The sequence below is a fragment of the Pungitius pungitius genome, chromosome 10 (assembly GCF_949316345.1).
Source record: "Pungitius pungitius chromosome 10, fPunPun2.1, whole genome shotgun sequence".
Lineage (NCBI taxonomy): Eukaryota > Metazoa > Chordata > Actinopteri > Perciformes > Gasterosteidae > Pungitius > Pungitius pungitius.
Window position 1 is genome coordinate 5,837,904 of NC_084909.1, and position 23,588 is coordinate 5,861,491.

A 23,588-nucleotide genomic window follows, 5' to 3' on the forward strand; every position below is an offset into this window, starting at 1 on the left:
ACGTAGGAAGGTATCCGGTGAATAATACTTATTGTGCAAACTTTGTCGTCGCCATTCTCCCGTCGGCCGTTATCGAGGGGAGAGCAGAGAGGATATGTGCTGAGTCTGATGTAGATAGCGCCGTGAGTATCCCTATTGTGGCAGCTTCTGTGTGGTGCAGTCCCTGATAGGTATTTGAATGCTGTCAATGCTGTGTCAGGTGCATTAGCGCCTCAGAGACCCATGATGCTCCAGCTGCAGCGCGCCCGTGTCTCCCCCCGGGCCCCCCCCCCCCGGCCGCCAGCCCGACACAAAGTAATCACAGATCACAGCGTTTAATCACTGAAACAAGCACTCCAGAGGACCTCTCTGTCAATATCCCACTCTCTCATTATCTGTTTGGATTGCACATCCACACTGTCAGATAAACAGAGTGGAAAATTAAGATTAAAAATATGGTAATTTCATTTCAGGCAGCAGGCTCCCCTCACTGGCCCATTATGCTATTGATTACCTCTGAATTCAATTTCTCTTTTCAATGTAAACTTTAATCTATTCGCAGGCCAACAATTCAGCTCCCAAGGGGCTATTTGAGAGTAAGTAACCATTTAATATGACGCTGGCTGAAGATTCACTGGCTTTAATGAATTGTGTAAATCACTCAGCTTTTAAAGGAACTGATGTCCCACAGTTCACGACCCAAATCTGAGCCTGGTTAAATTTTATAGCAAGCTAAGTGTTTACTGACAGACATCTCTGAATGCGTAATCACCCGCTTTGCTTTTGTCTTTATTAAAGCAAATTTAAATAGCTCTTAATTGAGCTGGGGGTGAAAAAAATGACAATTTAATTGGAGACTAGATAGTCATATTGCACTACCACACTAAAATAAACCCGTAAAGGGTTACACCAAATCACCACCAAGGAAATACATTTAAAAAAACACTTGACTCAACAAGATAATAGCCAGGTTGTTCTCCTCAACCACTCACCAATTTGTAGCATCTTGCTCAATGCCAGTTGTAGCCGCTGACCTGAAGCAAAAACACCATTCAGGCATCTGAGTGCAGTCTGAGCAACAGCGGGAGGAAGTGGGTCAGCAGTGAGTCGACGGGATGAAAAACCCAGACAACGTTCAGGCAATACTCTTTTATATGTGACTAAAATTTTATTTTTCTGTAAATTTACAGTGATCATCGTGCCGTCAAGATACAGAAGACACGCAATGTACAATGCACAGCAGCTTACGTAGAAGCAACAACAGCCGATTTATCAGAAGAATGAAGAGTTGGAATCACACTGGAAAACATTTTATTTCAAAGGCAATAGACTTCTGTTGTGTGTTTCCTTGTGTTATCATTGCCACAACACTTGAAACTTTACCGTTCGTCCCTGACAAAAGCTGAGGTAGACATAAAAACTGCCATCACCGTGGTGCTGGAAGAAAAAAGGGCAATTCCACAAAAAAAAAAAGAAATGCTCTGATTAAGGCACAATACTTACCAAAAACGAGGACTACTCCTCTAGACTTCTCTTTGCCTTTTGAGGCCTTTAGAGTAATGCAAGACACCGATAGTTTATTGCACCATGATGAACACATCCAATAGCTGCAGTCAGGATTGAAGCTACCCGCGAGGCCAGAACACACATACATAAACAGAGCCGGGTGCAATCAATAAACAGCCAGCCAGTAATATGCTGTCAATAAAAAGGTGCACACAGCTTCAGATGCTCGCCTCTTTACTCTCCCCCACCTAATGCAACACATTCTACACTCGGGCGCTGCTGGGAGCCACTTCAATGAACTGGATCCAAACGTCTGGTGGATCTGGTCAGAGATGTGGTCAGTGATGGCGAGCACGAGGACCAGAGCAGCTCCCCGGAACTGTCAAAGAGACGTCTCAAAGATGACGGAGACGTCCTCGGCACGGCGCGCGTCTGTCCCTCGCTTTTTGTTCATGTAAACCTGGAAGTGCATCGGAGGGGGGGGGGGGGAAGCAGTGTCACAGAACACAAGAGCCACAGTCCAAATCTGAGCTGCGATCTGTTACGGCGTGATTCATGACAGATCTAGTCGGGAGCCGGGTGAAGGGATTTGTCACCCGCTGAAGCGTGCAAAAGTGGCTTATTTAGCGCTGTGAAATTCTCAGGGAAAAACTTTGAGATGATCACTGAAATTATTTGATTTGATTTGTATTTGTGTGTTGGCTTAAAGTGTGCAAAATGCATGATTTTTAAGCCCGGGGCTCTGACGGGCCGGTGATTTCAACGAGAGAAAGTTTGAGCAGAAGAGGCAAACAGGTGAAAACAGGTTGGCCTCAGGATGAGACATACCGTCTACTCTGGGATTCTCTTTCAACACGGACAAAGGAGCTGGAGGTTGATATCAGATTATTGAATGTGTTTAAACCTTGACTGACAACTATAGAAACTTGACACACAACATGTGGACCATCCCAGTATTTAATAAGTGCTGCCAGACAGCTATGGATGCTGCAGGAATCTGATCTAAGGAGAGGGCCCTACAATAAAGAAAGGAAAACGTAAGGGCTCGAACAATGTCACTACCAATCCGCCAGTGTGCAGGGTAAGACGAAACCAAATAATACCACACTGTGCTGAGTCTTTGAAATCAGTATTTTACTCATTTCACTCCTCTGGCTGAGAAGATACAGTTCCGCTGATAAATTTGTGCGAGGGACAGAGAGAAAATGAAATGATGCCTACTTTTTTTCTTATTTCACAAAGACCTGTTTGAAGTTGCAATACGGTATCTGTAGTCCCAGACAGATGCACATAAAATGGAATTGAACAATGAATAGCTGGCTCTTATCTTTTCAGTGTCTGAAGGGGAAATACATCACAAATGAATTTCACAGGGAAAAAATATGGACATTCTCTATTACAGTAATCCCCATAGAAAGTTTATCCCAAATCGCGATGGAGTTAAACTCAATATTTCCAAATAGATATAGTGCTGCAAAGAAAGCTGCTTTTCTACAATCATCTCTAAAATGATCTCAAATTTACATTATGAGAAAAAAAAAAGATTATAAGGAGAGTTCCTTTGATAAAATCAGAGGATGGGAATCTACAAAGGGTACAATTTCTCCCTCAAAATTAATGTTATGGAGTTGCAACGCTGCAAGTAGGCACTAAATTAAAATGGTAATCAAGTGCCTTTGCATTGTCAGGGTAATACACATCTTCTCTTGCTTAACTGTATCATTTTGGAGGTGAGCAACGAAGTCTGGAGTTAGAGGGAGAGTCCAGGATTAGTGAGCCCTGGCTGGACCTCATTTAGTGACCCCCCCCCCCCTCCCCTCCTGGCGGACAGGTGGGCGTGGTTACCTGTTTGGCTGTGTGCAGCAGTGAGGCGGCCTCGGCTTTGCCTGTCTGTTCGACCATCTGGTAAAAGAGCCCCTCCTGGTTCTGGAGTAGGACATACGGCTCATCATACTCCTGGATGCTGCCGGCATCCAGAACCTGCAATCACACATACAATGCTGGGTGTGCGTGCATGTGTCACTGCCTGTATACTTTACTTTGGGGAAAACTGACATTTCAGCTGTTTCACTGCTGAGTGGTGCATGCAGACAGGGCAAGATGAATGGGGAAACACTAGTTCTCTGCACACGGGAACCATCCATTTCATGTGACTCATGCAACAACAAACACGGGTGCCTGTTTGTGCCTAACGGTAAATAAGCTTAGCCTGTTAGCAGTGCGAAGGTCTAGTACGCTGACTCTGAATCAGCCATTTACCCGTGTATTTATCATGGTATTGCAGAGGCTTAGGGGTGGTCCTCAGTCAAATCCCACAATCATACCTTTCAGACACTATAAATTTTACCATAATTTCTGTGTCATTACATGCTTTAAAAAAACACAAGAAGAATAGTGCCAATCCAAGCATTTTGAAAAAGACTACAATTCAATTCTAGACCATTTTTAACAAGATAGTAGGAAAAGGAGTTTGTATCTTTGAGAGCATTTTGAGTCTTCATATGGCACAGTTTAAGATTGTTACAGGGCAATTCAGACCATGTTTGTTTTAAATTGAACCTATTAAATTGTAACTTTCTCCTGTAATTTAATGTAAAGCCATTTGCTTTGTACATCCTTTTTCACTGTAAATTTGGATATTATTCAAAAACAAAGTTTTTATCTTATTTTTTATTCACACTTTATGATATTTAGTTAACCTGGAGTGCACAACAATCTGCGGGCATTTATCAGCAGTGTAGGTGTGAAACGGTCCCCGCTGCGTGATATTTGGCTTTCCCAGCGGCCCTCTCAGTGTCCGAGCAGCCCCCAGGTCGTGCCCTGTCCTCCACAGACGCTTAACAAATGCTGCCACAAATGGCACTAATTGGCACCTCGGCAGGCAGTAGCAGGAAAGGGCCAAAGATCAAATGGCCCGAGCGAAGGCTCAATGAGGGGGAAAGCTGTGAGAGAGAAATCAGCCCAGCTGTTGCAATGGAGAGGAAGCGAATTGCACATCTAAAGATCGCGCCTCCTTTAGTTTGACGTCCGGCTTTGAGGCTGCATATGAGGTGTGTGTGTGTTTGAGGGCGGATTCACGTACCAAATATTCTGTAGGCAAAGGGAGCTTTTTAATTTCCCCATAGTTGATCAAATAGAATCAGACTATAAAGGGATTTCACCCATTTTAGCACTGAAAACTACTAATTACAGAAGGCTAGGGATCTCATTTAAAATAGTGGCAGTGAGTGCTGGGCAATGTAAATCTACTGTATTCTTACTTACCAGGATTCTGTCACAGTCAATGATAGTATTGAGCCTGTGAGCAATGGTGAGGACCGTACATTCTTGAAACTTGTCCCGGATAGTCTGCTGGATGAGGCCGTCAGTTCTAAAGGAGCAGAGAACACAACACCTCAGCACAAAGAACCTGCTTCCCACAGACCCTTGGGCAGGGAGTTTTACTTAACAGGGAACAATGGCTCATCAGCGGCGAGGTATGAGCTGCAGGACGTATAAACAACAAAAGATAGCAGAGCTCCACACGGTGACAAAGTTGTTTTTGTCTTGTTTTGCCATTATAAACTAACTCCACATGATATTTCAGTCAAACCAAAAGTGTTGTTTGTTTTTGACTTGTTTACTCCAGGAAGGCTCTAATCCACCTTTGTGTAAAAGAGTAAATTTGGTTCGTATAGCAACAGTGTTGCTACAGTTTTATTAAACCCAGCTAAAAACACCGGGAGCACGTGTACGGTATAACTTCCAGTGTAAATTAGTGCTTCAATCACTGATGTTAAATGTCTCACTTGGAGACTCTAGTGTCACCTGACCTTGGGTCCACATTGGCCGTGGCCTCATCTATGATGAGGATGCGGTTTTTCCGGAGCATGGCCCTGGCCAGACACACCAGTTGCCTCTGGCCCACGCTGATGTTAGAGCCACACTCAGTCAGCACCGTCTCCAGCTTATCGGGCAGGTCCTCCACCACGTCCTTCATCTGCACCTGGAGAGAGGGAGAGCGGAGCCCCAACCCTCCATTACCCCTTCATAAAGGCTTCCTGTGGGGATGTCTTTAAAGAGCTATCCAAACACACCCATTAACCGCCTGGCACAATGCAGGGCCAGGTCCACGGATGACCTTGGCCAGTGCTCTCTTGTGGCCAGCCTCTAGCTTTAATCCAGGCCACCAAACCCATTCAGAGGCAGGACCAGGAGCTGAAGCCCTTCACTGTGGGGGGAGCCTTCATCCTGGTTGGCCTGACTGCCCAAACACATCTCCCCCAGCACTTTCAATGGTTCCCAGTTACAAGCCGCACATTGAGCTGGGCCCCATGGCTCTAATGGGATTTCCCCCCCATGACTTGTGGCGAGCAGGGAGGCTGAATGGCAGCATTGTACAGCGGGACAGAGGGATCCCCCCCTGGGCCGGCGAGGGGGAATCATTCAGAGCCACGCTGGAGTACCTCTCGGAGTGCATTCCACAGGTCCTCATCTGTGTGCAGCCTGAAAGGGTCCAGATTCTTCCTCATGGTGCCCGTGAAGAGAACTGGGTCCTGTGGATAGATGGATATAGAAAGAGAAGGCCGTGGCCAGTTAAGATAATGACAAGGGGGAAGATGTGTGAAAGGGTTAAGACAAGCTTTATAGAGCGCCACTAGGCAATGTTTGAGGGGAAGATGTTCACAAAGGACTTGCTACAATCAGGAGGGTTTTTTTTCAATGTTCTGGCCAAATATGCTTCAATAAGTGGATCTTTTTACTTGGAAAAGCAGTACTTGTGCACTGGCATTGGCGGACTGTGTGACATTGTGTGAATATATAATATGGCAGAAAAAGAGCCATCTAGTCACTGTTAGCATACAAAGACTTTCATACAGTGACGGTAGTAGAAGTGATAATCTCTGAAATGTCTGCCAAAAGTAACAGCTTTACTGCACAAGGATTTGTCACAAGGGGTTATCGCTTCAGTTTACTATCCTCATAAAACGTACAGCCTCAGATATCAGATGGCTAGGATGTCCGAGACATGCATTTATGCCGAGGAACACACACCTGTATCCGTTTTCAGTGACATAGTCCTCTTTGCGAGACTAAATAAAGCTCTCTATTACAGAGCCCTCAGACATTGTTCCTACACGCCACTCTTTTTGCAGTAAACCTGATAAACGGGTGGAAGCCGACATCTCCTTGTGTCAGGTCAGATATTTATTCAGAAATGCTGATCCAGTGTTGCAGTGATTTACTGAACCTCTTACAGGACTCTAACAGGCCTTCATACGGGGTCTCGCCTCTCAGGGTACAGAGCTGCTGTAGATAAGCTTTTCATAGGACTTTTTTTTTACATCAGTAAACAGATACAGCTGCGTTTGCCTTTGAAACATGGCAAAGAATTTACTAGACTTAAATGGTTATAATGATCATTTTAAAAGAAGACTTAAAGACGCTTAGCAGAACGCTTACATATTTTTCTTACTGATATCATAAGAAAAACTGACTCAACTGTACTGTCAACTTCAACTGTATCCTCAACAGTAATGAATAACTTTAGTTTACATATCAATTTAACCTCAAATCAAGATAGGAATTGTTTACCTGGCAAATGTGAGATTAGACCACGAGCGACAGAAACGCACACAATGGGTGTGAAAGGCTGAGGGTCCTGCGTTAAGGTTACAGTGGATGACTCACTAAAGGCACTTTCATCTCATTTACAGTTCGGCAGCCAGTGCTCAGATGGAACAAAATTAAATCAAACATAAACTCAGGTATGTAGGAACACAGATTTATGTGGCGCACACCTCTACAAAATCTAATCCCAACAAAAGTATTACTTTCATGCTTGCTGCCTGTTCCTTAGAACATTTTAAACCTCTTTACTTCCAATGAGCTTTCCCTTCTGTCACCAAAATATCGCCTTGTCATAAAGCCAACTGAAGTCCCAATTCAAAGTAGTTTTGTGACACACGTTAATTAGGGGTTCAATGTTCGGTTGGAAAAACTGCTTTTATGGACAGCTTTCCACAGACTGATTATGTGCTCCACCAATTTTAAGCTCTGGTGTTGGCCACAAAAATATATATATTTTTTAAGTATCCTGAGATAAAATAGAAACTGAAATAAATATATTTTTTAAACGCAATATGCTAATAAATACTTATCGTAGTCAAATCTGTGGATGTCAAATAATAACTCCACACTGGCAATAGATACAGTAGTATACATATCACACTTGACATTAACAGGTAATAATAACTAGAAATGTATATCAAGATTATTTTCCATTTTAAAGGCAAACTGAATATCATTTCATCTCTGACGTCTCAGGGGAGAATAAAGGGCTTTCAGATGGATTTGCGTGAATCTGGTCTACTAACTGTGAGCATGACACAGATAAACTCTACTGCTAAGAATTCATATAATTCAAATGCAATACAGTGAGTATGTGACACAGACGGGCGTGCAGTAAAAATTCTGACTTGTAACCTGACACTTGTAAGTCTCTCCCAGGAGAAAACAGAAAGAGTAAACAAAATCTCATCAAACACACATCACAGCCATCTCAGACTACTTTGGACGAGGCAGCAAAACTTTATCTGAAGTAGTAGCAATGCCAGAAACCTATCAAATCCACTGAAAAGCATTAATGAAACTGTTTTGGGGCATCTTGGCTGCACCCTCGAAATGTTTGAGACTTGGGCTAAGTGACGGTGTACAAGGGGAGTCTGACTGTGAGGATGGGGGAGACTTCTTCTAAGCAGCTTTCCCATGTTTGGGGGGTAGAGGGCTAATCCTCTGTCAGGGATGGGGAACTGCTCTCTTCACAGTACAGGCCGTGGGAGTCTTCTCCCCTCCCTCCACTCTGCTGACACTCACCCGCAGGCTGGCATTTTCCTAATGCCGTATCAGTTTCAAGAAGCGGAAATAAAGTTAAACTGTCTCAAGGCATCCGTTTGTCTCACTTTCAGAAATCCCCTTGAGAGACGACTGTAAATTTCCACACTTGTTTTAGCTTTTTAAAAGCCAGGCGTATGAAAAAAGGGCCAAAGCATGAAGGCGTTTTCTACCAGTGTTCGTCTGACATTTCTGATGATTTTGAATCATGGAGAATCAAATAAGATACATAAGATGTTAAAGTAAAGGTCCAGTAATTTTAGAAAAGGAAATATGTCGTTTCTGATATATGATTGTGTGTAATATTTTATTATCAGTTATCGGTGTGGATAGACTTTTATATATCATGATCAACAAACTCTGAATGAGGGCAATTTAAAAAAGGCACCTGTGGGATGATGGACATTTTCTGGCGCAGGGTGTGCAGACCAATCTCTGATGTCAGAAAACCATCAATCATTATTCTTCCCTCAGGTTCTGCCAGCCGGAACAAGGCGGAGATCAGGGAGCTTTTACCAGCACCGGTACGTCCAACGATGCCAACCTACAGTGGAGAAATCAGAGCTATTTTTAAATCTGTAACAAATTCCACAAATTCACAGAAAAAAACCCATTATCATCACACTTTTGTTGGGATATTAATTATATTTGGTGTTTGTTGTTTAAACAATAGACACCTAACCCTAACGATTTTTTTTTTTTTACAGTATTCATGTTTTTGTTTTATTGTGCAGATTTGAGAATGACTTAAGCCTATATTCAATATGTAGTAGTGCACACTCCAAATCAAAAAACAATATCACATCTTGAATTACTTGCCTAGGATCTTTTATGTATGTCAGAAGATTGAGAATTCAAGAAATCTGTTGGTTCAGAGATTGTATTTCATGTTGTGACGGTACCAGCCAAAGCAGCCCTTTGCCGTGTTCAATGAATGGCGGTTTTTGTTGTTGTCTGAACACCACCTACGAGTGTATGGCGTTACTAGCAGCTGTGTGAGGCAGTATTTAAATACATAGGAAAGTAGAGTCATCCCACCTGTGGTGTGAATACATGCAGGTCTAACCAGTACTGTTGCAAAGGCAAATCGTGCCATTCACACAGATTTACAGGGGATCCACACAGAATATGACTTCTCTCCATCGAACTGTTGACTATTTTGGGCTGACTACTGGGTAAACCCTGCGGCAATGACTGAAGCGCAACCAAGAGCCAAAAGGAAATGGTGACAACATTGGCATCGCAAGGCCATTCCAGTGAACTGGGCGGTTGATGCCACACAGTGCTGCCCGCCAACACAAGCTTGTTGAATGCCATCCGCCCATTGACAACCTTTTGTTTGACTTTTTTTTTCCACCCGCCCCCGAGTAAGTATTTCCAAAAACCCTTGTGACATCATATCAAAAGATCTCACCTACCCATTTACTGACAGTGCAATACAACAGAGCTCTCTCTTCTGCAGAGGCTGTGGCAAAAGAGTGTTAAAAGAACTGCTCACAGGAGAAGCATCGTCCAAGTAAAAAACAGAAATTGTGCACCATGGAAGCATGCATTGAAAAGGCTTCACAGGAGTAGACACATAAACCTCTCAGGACCAAGATATATGCGTTCCACCCAAGTGGTAAGAGTAGGGAGATTATGGACGAAAAGGGAGTAGGACAAAACATTGTTGCACCTACTGCCTCAGAAATGGGGCTGTTAACTAAGAGCTACACACATTGGGTCATCCTTTCCCAATTTATCACTCAAGTATTTCCTCGCCTAACATCTTTATATACTGTCTTACTTAATTCTACATGGCATTGATTCAACAAGGTGCTGAAAGCATTCTTTGTGTTGGCCCATATTGATAGGATAGCATCTTGCAGTTGGAGATTTTTGGGATGCACATCCAGGGCACGAAGCTGCCGTTCCACCACATCCCAAAGATGCTCTTTTGGGTTGAGATCTGGTGACTGTGGGGGCCATTTTAGTACAGTGAACTCATTGTCATGTTCAAGAAACCAATTTGAAATGATTGGAGCTTTGTGACATGGTGCATTATCCTGCTGGAAGTAGCCATCAGAGGATGGGTACATTGTGGCCATAAAGGGATGGACATGGTCAGAAACAATGCTCAGGTAGGCTGTGGCATTTAAACGATGCCCAATTGGCCCTAAGGGGCCTAAAGTGTGCCAAGAAAACATCCCCCACACCATTACACCACCAGCACCAGCCTGCACAGTGGTAACAAAGCATGATGGATCCATGTTCTCATTCTGTTCACGCCAAATTCTGACTCTACCATCTGAACGTCTCAACAGAAATCAAGACTCATCAGACCAGGCAACATTTTTCCAGTCTTCAACTGTCCAATTTTGGTGATCCTTGCAAATTGTAGCCTCCTTTTCCTATTTGTAGTGGAGATGAGTGGTACCCGGTGGGGTCTTCTGCTGTTGTAGCCCATCCGCCTCAAGGTTCTGCATGTTGTGGCTTCACAAATGCTTTGCTGCATACCTCGGTTGTAACAAGTGGTTATTTCAGTCAAAGTTGCTCTTCTATCAGCTTGAATCAGTCGGCCCATTCTCCTCTGACCAAGGCGCCCACAGGACTGCCGCATACTGGATGTTTTTCCCTTTTCACACGATTCTTTGTAAACCCTAGAAATGGTTGGGCGTGAATATCCCAGTAACTGAGCAGATTGTGAAATACTCAGACCGGTCCGTCTGGCACCAATAACCATGCCACGCTTAAAATTGCACACATACATACACACTATATATACATACACACACACACACACTAATATATATATATATATTAGTGTGTATGTATGTATATTGTGACAAATGTCACAGTTACAGTGCTCGTAGAGGGGGCTACCAGTACTCAAACCAAGGATAAAAGAGGGTGTTGGGTCAGGGTGTTACCACCACGGGAGGTGGCGCTGTTCCGTCGCCAGGCCAGTGGGTTTTGACCTCTGCCCTAGAAGAGGCAAGGGGCCGTATTGGAGGGAATAATAGACGTGAGCACATGGTAAAAGGGCGGGAAAAAAAAGCTGGCAGGCAGAGGGCCGAGTGCATTGTTTGAGTGTATTTTGAGTTATTTTGAATAAATCAACCCTCAAGAAAGCGCAAGGAGTGAACCTGAGTTCAGCGTTTATCTATGAAGGTTGACCATCTATGAAGGTAGATTTGTGTCTTTATTATGCAAACCAAAAAACATGTTTCGAGAGCAAATTTCTTGCATTGCAAGCGAAAATGAAGTTTGTAAGTAAAAATATATAAACTGAGAAAGAATTATTTGTTAGTTTTGCGAGTGAAACTATTGTTTTTGCTCTCGAAACAAAACTCTTTGGTCTCGGATCCAAAACCTTTTCTCTCAGATTTTTTATTGTACTGTACGGGGCCTTTGTCGCTGAATGAACCAGGAGTTTCTATCGGTGGATCTCGACTGGGCACTTGGCGTCTGTTCCGCCATTAAACTCTAACGGGAGGCGACAGTGAGGAGCGACATGGAGGTAAGCGGACGTTGTACTGTAATCATTGAAAATGAAGCAGCACTTTACGTTGTTTTCATGTTGTTAGTGTTTTATTTAGAACGACATGGGGGGCTGCTGTGTTGAAGCCCTGCTTTCATGTGGGCTCTTGTTGTTCCCCCATTACTTACTACATAGATGTGTTAGCTTAGTCAGTGGCATCATGTAGGGAAGGTGAGGCAAAAGTTAATCGTTTTCGATTAATTGATTACACTCAAACATTGATACTATCACCAACACAACCTCAGGTAATACCTTGATTTCTTTCAATACAGCCTGTCCAGTTCACTGTAACGTCCCTTTCCAGTATGATGCACCGGAGTCAGGTGATGGAGACATTCTCAGTGCAAACTTGAAACGGCCGGGCATGCACTCATGTCAATGAGCCAGTCAAATGTGTCATGGTTTTTACCTTAATGGCAGCAGTGCAATTACGCAACTGTATTTCTAGAGTTTGACATCACGTCGTGTTGAAGGACATGCGCGTTCAGAAGAGGAATCTACTGCAGCAGGACCGTCATGGCCCTCTTCTACAGTGACTCAGGCTGTGGATCAGCACTCTGGTTCCTCATCATGTTCTGCCTGCAGCATCTGAGACCAAGCACATTAATTATGATTATAGCCATTGCCTCGTTTTTTCACATAGTTTAGAGTCTAGACAATCTAATGTTAATATCTTCACTTAGGTTGGAGTGATATAGCGAAAGAATGAATGAATACCTCACGTTAAATTGCATTTCTCATTGTGCTATGTGTAAAGCACACACAGCACCTCCTGCAGATCTGGTTCTGGCACAGGTAAGTTACCTGTAGCGTGGCAATCCTCCAAAGGTGACTAGTGTCGACAATAGTACCTCGGTCAGAGAGAACCAAGCCCATTGGATTTAATTAAATTATGTCATTGATGCGTAATTAACCTTAGCTAACGTGGACACGTCCAGGTGCGTGTAACCACTGTTAGCCCACTGCGGGCTAACGTGTGCTACCGTTACATGGACGTAGAAAGCGGGGCTTCATGTCAACACAGCAGCCCTCCATGTCGTTCTTAATAAAGCACTCAGCTACACTAACAACATTAAAAAACAACGTAGTGCTGCTTCATTTTAAATGATTTTGACAAAATACAAAGTCCGCTTACCTCCATGTCGCTCCTCACAGTCGTCTCCCGTTAGAGTTTAATGGCGGAACAGACGCCAAGTGCCCAGTCGATCCACCAATAGAAACTCCTGGTTCATTCACCGGCATAAGCCCCATCCACTACAATAAAAAGGTTTTGGATCCAAGACCAGAGAGTTTTTTTTCGAGACCAATAGTTTTTGTTTCGAGGCCACGCCCCCATTGCGCCACTGCGTATTGGTATCCTAGCAACCATAGAATCATTTCCAATTGGACGGTAAACATCACATGACGCTATTGTTATTCCAAAGATCAGTTCTAAAAGGAATGACGTCAATATAGAATACATGACATCACAGATGTTCACTTGTGTTTAACTCACTTGACTTTTGGTCAGACATCAGTTTGGTTTAGTGATATCTTAGCTCAGACATCAGTTCAATTTAACTTTTGTTTGGATATCATTTTTGGTTTAAATATAACTTCATTAGTTATAATGGAAAGCCCAATGAGCAGGAAACAACAGAGACACGCAAAGAAAAGAATGGCCAAGGAGCAGCAAAAGGAGATAAAGGTTGAAGAAATTGTCTCAATTTCTACGCAGGTAAACCCTAATCCTAAACCTGCAGATGATACTTTTAAGCCCTGCGAGGATAGCAAGTTGATCGCACCGGCTAAAACTAACGCAGAGTTGGAATTGGAGAGACAACTTCGCGATGAGAGGGCCACAACCAAGAAACAAGAAACTGCATTGAAAGATATGCAAAATATTCTCAGGTACCGGCAGCGTGGAATAGAAAAGCCACTGAGCTTGAGATTCACTGCTCTCCATAACATCCAGACAAGTAAACTGAGAGCAGAGACAAACGCAATCAAGGCAGAACTAAAAGCATCACAGGACTCCTCTCAAAAAATCATCAGCAACGATGAGGAGATGAAGTTATTTCGGGACTTCTGTGAGGCTCAAGTCAACCAACAGGCAGATGCTAACATTAAGCTCAAGGCTGCTCTTGACAAGTCTGAACAGGACTTGAAAGCATCACAGGATTTGCTTAAAACTGAGCGCCAGCACCATCAGCAGAAGAACGTCTCCAAGACAGAGGGTGCTTTGTTGAAGACCTATAAGGCTAAACTGGAAGAGCAGATGGATATTAACAAGAAGACCACGGCTGCTCTCAGTAAGACTCAGCAGGACTTGAAGAATGTTCATCTGCTGTGGCAAAATGAGAAATCTTCCCTCACAGCTGAACATGAAGAAGCCCTTGACAAGATCACAGCAGCCCTGAAAGCATCACAAGACTCCTCTCAAAAAATCATCAGCAACAATGAGGAGATGGAGTTATTTCGGGACTTCTGTGAGGCTCAAGTCAACCAACAGGCAGATGCTAACATTAAGCTCAAGGCTGCTCTTCACAAGTCTGAACAGGACTTGAAAGCATCACAGGATTTGCTTGAAACTGAGCGCCAGCACCATCAGCAGAAGAACGTCTCCAAGACGGAGGGTGATTTATTAAGGACCTGTCAGGCTAAACTGGAAGAGCAGATGGATATCAACAAGAAGACCACGGCTGCTCTCAGTAAGACTCAGCAGGACTTGAAGAATGTTCATCTGCTGTGGAAAAATGAGAAATCTTCCCTCACAGCTGAACATGAAGAAGCCCTTGACAAGATCACAGCAGCCCTGAAAGCATCACAGGATTTGCTTGAAACTGAGCGTCAGCAACATCAGCAGAAGAACGTCTTCAAGACGGAGGGTGAGATGTTGAGGAGATGTCAGGCTAAACTAGAAGATCAGATGGATATCAACAAGAAGATCACGGCTGCTCTCAGTAAGACTCAGCAGGACTTGAAGAATTCTAAACTGCTGTGGAAAAATGAGAAGTCTTCCCTCACAGCCAAATACAAAGAAGCCCTTGACGGTAATGAAAAGCTGGTGGCAATAATAACTTATCATGAACGAGAGAATGTGAATGAGAATTTAACCATGCTGGACAGAATACATTGCCCCAGAGACCGACCTGAACTACAGGAATTTCTCAATATCAATTTCATGGGCCGTCTTTACGGAGTGACAAACAGTTTGGAAATGAGTCATCGGAAATATGAAGAAGCCTTAGAGAACCTGGCCATATCTGAGAAGGGCTTCAATGCCAAGCTGTATGAAGCAAACCAAGAGAAAGAGAGACTCGCAGCTGGTAAGAAAAAATGTGAAGATCAGCTGGAGTCTGAACGTTGTCAATGGAAGCAGGAAAAAGCTTCCCTGCATAAACTCATGTTGGAAAAGAACGCCGTCTTAGTGGTTGATCTTGCATGTGAGAAGAAGAAGAACAAGGACCTCTTGGCTGCTGTTCAGAAGGCTGAGCAGCAGGCAGAAAGTCGTACTATCGAGGGGCAGCAAAAGAAGGCTGAGCAGCAGGCAGCGAGTTCTGCTGTCGAGTGGCAGCAAGAGAAGGCTGAGCAGCAAGAAGAGATTTGTTCTACTAAGTTGCAGCTGGAGGAGGCTGAGCAACAAGCAAAGATTCGTGATACCAAGTGGACGCAGGAGAAATCTTCCCTCAACGTCCGGATTGAGGAACTCTACAAGGAACTCTATCATATCAAGCTGAATTACATCAAATTGGTTGAACAGAAACAGGAGATCACGAAAGACCTAGAAAGCACCAGAGACCAGTTGAAAAAGGAGTGTCTCCACACTCAGGAACTGTCTTCACAGCTGGAAACATTCAAGGGTCACTGTTTTGCCAAGCTGGAGACACAGGAGAAAGACCACAGAAACCTCATAGCAACACTAAAGAAGAAATCTGAAGATGAGCTTGAGAGTGAACGTCTTTCATGGGATCAAGAGAAGTCTTCCCTCCTTCAGCAAACAGAACAAATCCACCAGAATCTAAAGGAGCAGAGGGACAAGCAGCTGAAGACCGAGTCTGCCTTAATCTCTCACCTGGAAGACCTTCAAAGCCAGAACCACAACAGGCAAAGGAGAAGGTGGTACCACATTTTCTCAAGCTGTGTCAAGACCTAATTCTACACCCTACACAAATTTTTTATACATTTTTTTTATATTTTTTTTATTCTTTTATATTTTATTTATATATAACACAAACACACGTGTTATATATATATAAATATATAAACACAATATATATATATATATATATATATATAAATATATAAACACAATATATATATATATAAATATATAAACACAATATATATATATATAACACAACATATATATATAAACACAATATATATAACACATATATAACACAAAATATATATATATATATAACACATATATATATACACATATAACACACATATATATATATATACACATAACACAAACATATATAAATATATAACAAACATACATTAAATTATACAGAAAAAATTAAAAATTAAAATTAAAATTAAAATTAAAACAAAAACAAAAACAAAAACAAAAACAAAAACAAAAACAAAAAATTAGAATAAAAAATAATAATTGGAACAAAATAATAATAATAATTGGAACAAAAAAAATTATAATTGGAACAAAAAAAAAATTATAATTGGAACAAAAAAAAAAATTACAATTGGAAAAAAAAAATAATAAAAAAATAATAATAATACCTCTCTGGGAACCATCACCTTATCGTGGTGGAGAGGTTTGCGAGTCCCTATGACCCTGAGGGCTGTGTTGTCTGGAGCCTGGTGCTCCTGCTAGGTTTACCCTTGGCAAAGTGGTCTCAGGCGAGGGGCCAGACTAAGAATGGTTCAAAAACACCTTATGAAAAAGCGGAAGAGTGAAGGAGCCACCGAGCTCAGAGTATTCAGTCTTTTTGGGGACCCTGAATTGAGTCCTGCATGGGGCTCTAGTAGGGGACTCCATAGTCCTACTGGGAAACTTCAATGCACACCTGGGCGACGATGGAGATAACTGGAGAATGTGATTGGGAAGAACGGCCTCTCTGATCTGAACCAAAGTGGTCGTTTGTTATTGGTTTTCTGTGCCAGCCACAGATTGTCCATAACGAACACCATGTTCGAACATAAGCATGTTCATTGTACGTGGTACCAGAGCACCCAAGGCCAAATATCGATGATCGATGATCTTTGACTGGCTGTTAGCCTGCTCGGTGCAGTTTAGCTGCAAAGAATAAATTGCCATGGTTACTTAGCTGGGTTTAATTCAACCTGCTTTTAGGATAACTTAAATATCCCGGCTTAATCCTTTATCCTGAATTCATGCAATAGGCCTCTGTTAAACCCAAGCACGTTGTCACGGTCTGCCTCTGCTCACCTTACCCCTAACAGAATGACGTGACCAAAAAAAGACCTAGCAGACTCATTGTGTGAGTACAGCCCGGACTACAGACATTAGGAGCCCGTTGGTCCTCTTCCCCTCGCCCTTTTGGGGTCTGTCTGGAATCCGGCCCTTGAGGGGTGGGTGGGGTGAGGGGTTGCGGCCCAAGCCCCGCAGCCGGAGCCACCGCGCCCGGAGCCACCGGGCCTGGCGTCCCATGCCACGCAGCTGGAGCCTGACCGCCGTTCCGACCGACTCCCGGAGAACCCGACGCATGGCCGCCGACACGGCATGCTCCTACTTGTATTTGGTAGATGTACTAATCTAGTTTGTTTAGTTTCTTAACCTGTTCCTAAAGCTAAAGATGTATGGTTGCTTTGAAAACCGCTATACAAAATAACATTTGAATGTGCTTGCCTCCCTCTCATATCATGGGAACCAGGAATTCCCTATATTCAAATCAAGAGGCTTCATATTCCTCTCCATCCACCTTAATTAGTAAGAATGCCCCATCATTGTGTGAGTACGGCCTAAACTACATAGACATTAGGAGCCCGTTCTGGCGGCGAAAAATCAACTTCGTGTTTGGCCCCAGAAGCTACCAGAAAGAGTGCCTCGAGCTCCAGGACCTACTTAACCCCAGGAGAAGTAGTCCTCGAAAGAGGAAGCCGCGTACTCCGTTCCGGCCGACTCCCGGAGAACCCGACGCATGGACGACGCACACATGTACTAATTAAGGTGGATGGAGAGGAAAATGAAGCTTCTTGATTTGAATATAGGGAATTCCTGGTTCCCATGATATGAGAGGGAGGCAAGCACATTCAAATATTATTTTGTATAGCGGTTTTCAAAACGACCATACATCTTTAGCTTTAGGAACAAGTTAAGAAACTCAACAAACTAGATTAGTACATCTACTAAATACAAGTAGTAGCACGCCGTGTCGGCGGCCATGCGTTGGGTTCTCCGGGGGTCGGCCGGAACGGCGGTCAGGCTCCAGCTGCGTGGCATGGGACGCCGGGCCTGGTGGTTCCGGGCGCGGTGCGCCCAACTTCGTGTTTGGCCCCAGGAGCAACCAGAAAGAGTGCCTCGAGCTCCAGGACCTACTTAATCCCAGGAGAAGTAGTCCTCGAAGGAGGAAGCCGCGTCCTCCCTGTCCCATCCACACTGGGCCGCAGCGACCTCCAGTCCCGTCTCCACGACGCGCGCCCCCGACTCTGCCCGTCCCGGCTCCAGTCCCGGCTCCGCGATGCTTGTTCGTGCATCCTTCCTCCCGTCCCCATGTCCTCTTCCCCCCCCCCTCAAGGGCCGGATTCCAGACGGCCCTTGAGGGGGTGGGGGGGGGGGAGGTCAGCCACTGCTGTATTATGTGATTAGATGAATACAACTCACTCATATAGACACAAATGGGATAAAAGGCGCATGAAAAGCAAGCGACGTGTATGCAGCCAATCAGCAATCAAGTTTTCCTTCAGAATCCTACAATCGGTTTCCTTCAAAACAAAATTAAACTTACAAAACTGTCTGCCTGCATAGCGGTAGCATCTGTATGTACACTGTTAGTTCCGCTAGCTGTTAACCAAACACACTGTCCAAAGAAAGTGTGCAGACTGTTTACCCCACTGTGTAGTGGCTGGGGGGGTCGGGCCTGTACACAGTTGGGGCATCACTAGCAGCCCCTACCGGCCAGGGGGCAGTTATGTGTTGTAATTGAAGAGTCAGCAGGCAGTCAACTGCAGTTTAAAACAGGCATTAAAAGATGTTTTCGAGAAAGTGTGCGCCAACAAAACCACAAGCGGTCTTTGAGCATGCAGCTATGACTGCCCCTGCCCCCCCCCCCCCCACCCCCCCACACAAAATACAATGCGGTTTTTCGCACCAGAATGCAAAATTATCCATGGACAGAGAAAGAGGTGTCCACTCACTCATGAACACACACACCAAACCGATCGCAAGATCCTTCTGGTGTGGATCAAAACAATGGAAGGTCAACTCTGGCGTTGCAGTGAGTTGTGAGTTTTTATATGATTATGTACAATAAGGGATTGCAGTGAGTGCCAGAGTAAATGGATCTTGTATTGTAGGTGCAGGTTTCCTTGTGAAAGGGTCTCAGGGGAACTGCCAGGATTCACCCCCCATAGCATGTGACAGAGATCCCTCCCATGGGCTGTCAAAGCCAGGCCCTTGACACTTATCAACCCATCCATTGTGAAATCAGCCACCCTGGCCAACCATAGCAATGCAAAGTACACCCCCTGCATTAAACATAATTTCAATCATCCTCAACCATCTCCCTCTGCTTCTCTCTCTCTCCACCATCTACCAGCCCATATACCTCAGCCTCACCTCTCCTGGTGAATAAACTGTTGTCACCGTCAGGTTGCTCAAAATGCAAATTGGGAACAAATGGATCCACTTGAACAGTCTTAATTACATGATATGTATTCCATGAATCACAAATGGTATAGTCCTGAAGATTCAGCAGCACAATGAGGTGGCCCTTTAATAATTGATTTTGAATATAATGCCACATAAAAGGGAATCACATCACTAGCTGCATATCAAACCAAGTCACCTTTTCTCTGGATGTGATGATGACAGTCAGGTTCTTTAGGACCAAACGATCATTGGCACTGTGGGAGAAGTTGACTCTGTCAAAAGTGATGCACCCGGTCTTGGGCCAATCATTTGGCGGCTGTTTGTCTGTCTCCCAGGGTGCTTCACTCTCCAGCTCTGCATACTCAACCACTCTCTCCACTGACGTCATCTGCAAGAGATAACGCAATGTTGTGCTCTTTTGATCATGTGACACTTCCGTTTCAGTACAGTAAAGTTATTCAAACAAACAAAAAACTGTAAAAATGACATATCCTACGAGTATTTTAAATGTGACCACCTCAAAAAGAATCATTTAGCCTGTGAATTCGTTAGTGTTTGAGAGCTGCACTCCGATGATGTACAATTGCATGAGTATAAAGTGAGAAACAGACAGAAATCAAAGCAACAAAAGCCAACATTAGATATCTTTCTCTAAAATGAGCCCACCTACAAAGGGCACTACATTTCCCACAGTGCAACAACTGTGTTTTGTTTATTTGTATTAGACTATATTGATTTGTTGGTATTTTTGTGCTAAAAGAGTTATACTGATGGAAAATTGTTTACATTTTTAGTTTAGGTTATGGCGTTTTCTTTGTGCTATCCCTTAGTTTTAAAAGGGGTCTAAACAGCCATCATGAGTTAAGTTAAGTTGACCTCTTTTATATGACCGGAACTGGCACATATTTTGTAAATTATTTGTGTAATTTTTGGGGTAAAAAAAACATTTAATGAAATCCACTCAATGGACAGTGAAGTTAAGCGTTCGGAACTAAATGTCCTGACCATGTTCTCGATCTCTGCACTCTGTCTGACGCCCCACTGGAACATGCCTGTAAGTGTGACTGCGTGAGACAGAGCCAGACCCACTGCACCCGGTTCAAGTCCTGAAAACAAAAACAAAAAACACAGGAGCATTATCATAGTTTCACTAATAATGTGTCACATGGTTTAGCCAAAGGCCATACCATCCCTGAGGTAAAGGCAGCCAAAGGTGGTGATGGTGACAAAAATTGAGCAAATTGCATCAAGACGGACAGCAAACCAGCGAGAAGTAGCCAGGAACAAAAACCAGGCTCCTGTTAACAAGAAAACGCAGAGATGAAATGGTACATGTAATCTCAACATTGCTGAAATTGACCAATGACTAACAACGCTTGAAAAGTTATAACTCTTCAGTGAAATACAATTGTTCAATCCGACCTGAATGAAGATCTTGATGTTCATCAAACACTTGCTGAAACCTCTGTTGAACCTTGAAGGCACGGATGGTGCTCAGTCCTTGGAGAGAGGAGGAAAGGTGGGAGAAGACAGGACTCCGAGCTAAAAGAAACATATGTACACACCACAACTGTTAGCTAGAATTTGATCCAAAAAGCATGCATTATTGCTCGGTGCTTATTCATAGTGCATCAAGTGGATGTTGAATATTTCATTTGAAGATGTTGGCCACAAGGACTAGGAGGGTTTTATTTTTTTAACTTTTGCAGCGAATGGGCAACTTACATATTTTGTTACGCAACATTTTGTTGCGTAATTACAATACATTATTCATGAATCTGTCAAATCAGCTTTCCATACGCTTACGAATGGCATTACATCGACACAAATGCATTCAGTTTTAGCCTTCGTTCGGCTACATGTGAACTTGGTTTCAGATATAACTGCTTCTCACTTTTAACATTTGGTACTTTGGTACTAAACCGGGCTATAAAATCACATTCTACTGTTGGGGTTTTCTTCTCAATATTTTGACTCTTTAGAAGGCGAAGACAAAGAAGCGTGTGATTTGGTTATCAAACTACGATGTACTGCATCGTACAAGCATCCAATATTTCCCCGATGCCAAAGAATCTTGGTTTAGGAAAAGGTTTGAATTGAGTGGTCTTTTGTTGCTATTTTTTAGGCTTACAACACCAAAGACAAAACCTAAATGTTTCCTTCGGGTTATTTAACAGAACTTTTGTTCCTTAAGATGATAGAACCTGTCGACCAATGAGCATTTGGGCTTGCAGCCCAGAATAAAATAGACAAACTAAAGCCTGCAATGGCCTAGTCATGCCCACTTGGCATTTTTCCCCATTGTATGTGATGTCATGAACTCCCGTCTCTTGAGGAAACTGCGTGTGGCCGAGCCATAGGCCACCGCCACCTTTAGCCTTTATGCTAATGACCATGGCTTTCTTCAATGGTCTATTAGCATTCCTGTGGTCTCCCTTTGTCTCATACCGCAAATGGACATGCCAATGCCACTAACAAAAAAAAATAAAAAAAATAAAACAATTACTGGTAGACTCGAGGCGCTTGATGTCTCTGGAGGTCTGGAGGAAGTAGAATCGCAGAAACAGGAAGACGGCCAAAAGGGGAGCCACCGGAATAAGGATCCAGGGGAGGATGGCGGCAGCTACTGCAATCACTCCGACGACTTGAAGAAATACCTGCAACAGAAGGAAAACTGGGAAAAGGAGCACTAACACTTACTAGAACAAACAGCATCTTGAGGCTAAAGAAGAGAAACTCTTTTAGTTGTATTTGTGTAAGGCCATCACAGACACACAGTAAGGTAACAGCAGGTTGTGGGACTGAGGTTATGTGACTCACAGTGGGAAAGGAAAACGACCACATCGCTAATTCTCACTTAGTAGAAGGTGAGAATTTACCACTTGGCCGCTGCAGCTCATATCCCTGGCTCCACTGGGCTTTCCCTTCAACACCTCTGGCCTGTAAGCCTCCCTGGCAGAGCGGCCGGCCGACAAGCATGGCCACAGTGACTGGCAGAGGGTTCTGGGAACCACACTGTGGGTATCTGATACATCACACCCAAACCACACAGGCCTCAACAACACAGTGACTCATCACCCGTGTTAATGGCTCAGTGACACATCCAGACCAGGATACCAGAGCTGCCTAAACAGGATTGAGGGCGATGACGACATCGAGGCAGCCAACCCTGCGCTGTTTGAGAAAAACTATTTTCTGATCTGATTAAGAATGATTATATATTGTATATGTACATATATAATCAGCGAAAGTGGTCTTGTCTTTGTCCTAGTTTTGATCATTCTGTACAAAGAAAATACATAGATGTATACAAAAAAGTGTAATTTCTTAGGATTATTAATGGAGTTCTTTTAATGGAGTGTTTGCAGACAGATGTTGGTGCATTTCCTAAATAAATGATGTGACTACTTCTTCGACCACTGCACAAGTCAGAGGCCATTTCTTCTTTATTCAAAGGTATACTGTGTTACATATTTCATTTTCGATTGATAGATGATAAAATTAAAACCTCTCACCCTGAAATTAGACACATCCTAAAAGATGAATCCTAAAACGTGAAGATTATGATCGTACTTTTACCTTCAGTGGTCTCAGACTAGCCCAGAGAGATGGAAATTTAATTTAGCACCTTAATTACGGATGCTATCTTCCACTTAAGCACACATTTAAGCATGATCACTTTCAGTGTAGTTTCATGATGAAAAGCTACTCAATTTCATTTGCAGTTCAGATAAGAGGGTATTACTAGTCCAACCATCGCCGTAGTGGAGCCCACACAATCAAACAGTGAGTGAGAGCCACCGAGCACAACTGATCCCGAGAATTTCACAGTACATAAGTTTCAATCTGAGCCTTGATGGAAGGCTACCAGACTGCAAAGTGAGATGGTGGCCCACGAGCCATTACTGCATGTTATCCAGCAGTGTGATC

General features: G+C 43.5%; 1 protein-coding gene across 1 annotated transcript in view; it reads right to left on the minus strand.

Moving 5' to 3' along the window:
* Positions 1-1,140: 1,140 nt before the first annotated feature.
* Positions 1,141-23,588, minus strand: part of LOC119229359 (ATP-binding cassette sub-family C member 4-like) — a 39,701-nt gene continuing 17,253 nt past the window's right edge. The window contains exons 21-31 of the mRNA XM_037489650.2: positions 22,165-22,315; positions 21,081-21,200; positions 20,846-20,956; positions 20,664-20,764; positions 19,855-20,046; positions 8,747-8,902; positions 5,931-6,020; positions 5,298-5,470; positions 4,750-4,855; positions 3,331-3,465; positions 1,141-1,945 (exon numbers count right to left, since the gene is read on the minus strand). Coding sequence (XP_037345547.2) covers positions 1,868-1,945; positions 3,331-3,465; positions 4,750-4,855; positions 5,298-5,470; positions 5,931-6,020; positions 8,747-8,902; positions 19,855-20,046; positions 20,664-20,764; positions 20,846-20,956; positions 21,081-21,200; positions 22,165-22,315 — 1,413 coding nt within the window. The 3' untranslated portion in view covers positions 1,141-1,867. The remainder of the gene's footprint in view (positions 1,946-3,330; positions 3,466-4,749; positions 4,856-5,297; positions 5,471-5,930; positions 6,021-8,746; positions 8,903-19,854; positions 20,047-20,663; positions 20,765-20,845; positions 20,957-21,080; positions 21,201-22,164; positions 22,316-23,588) is intronic.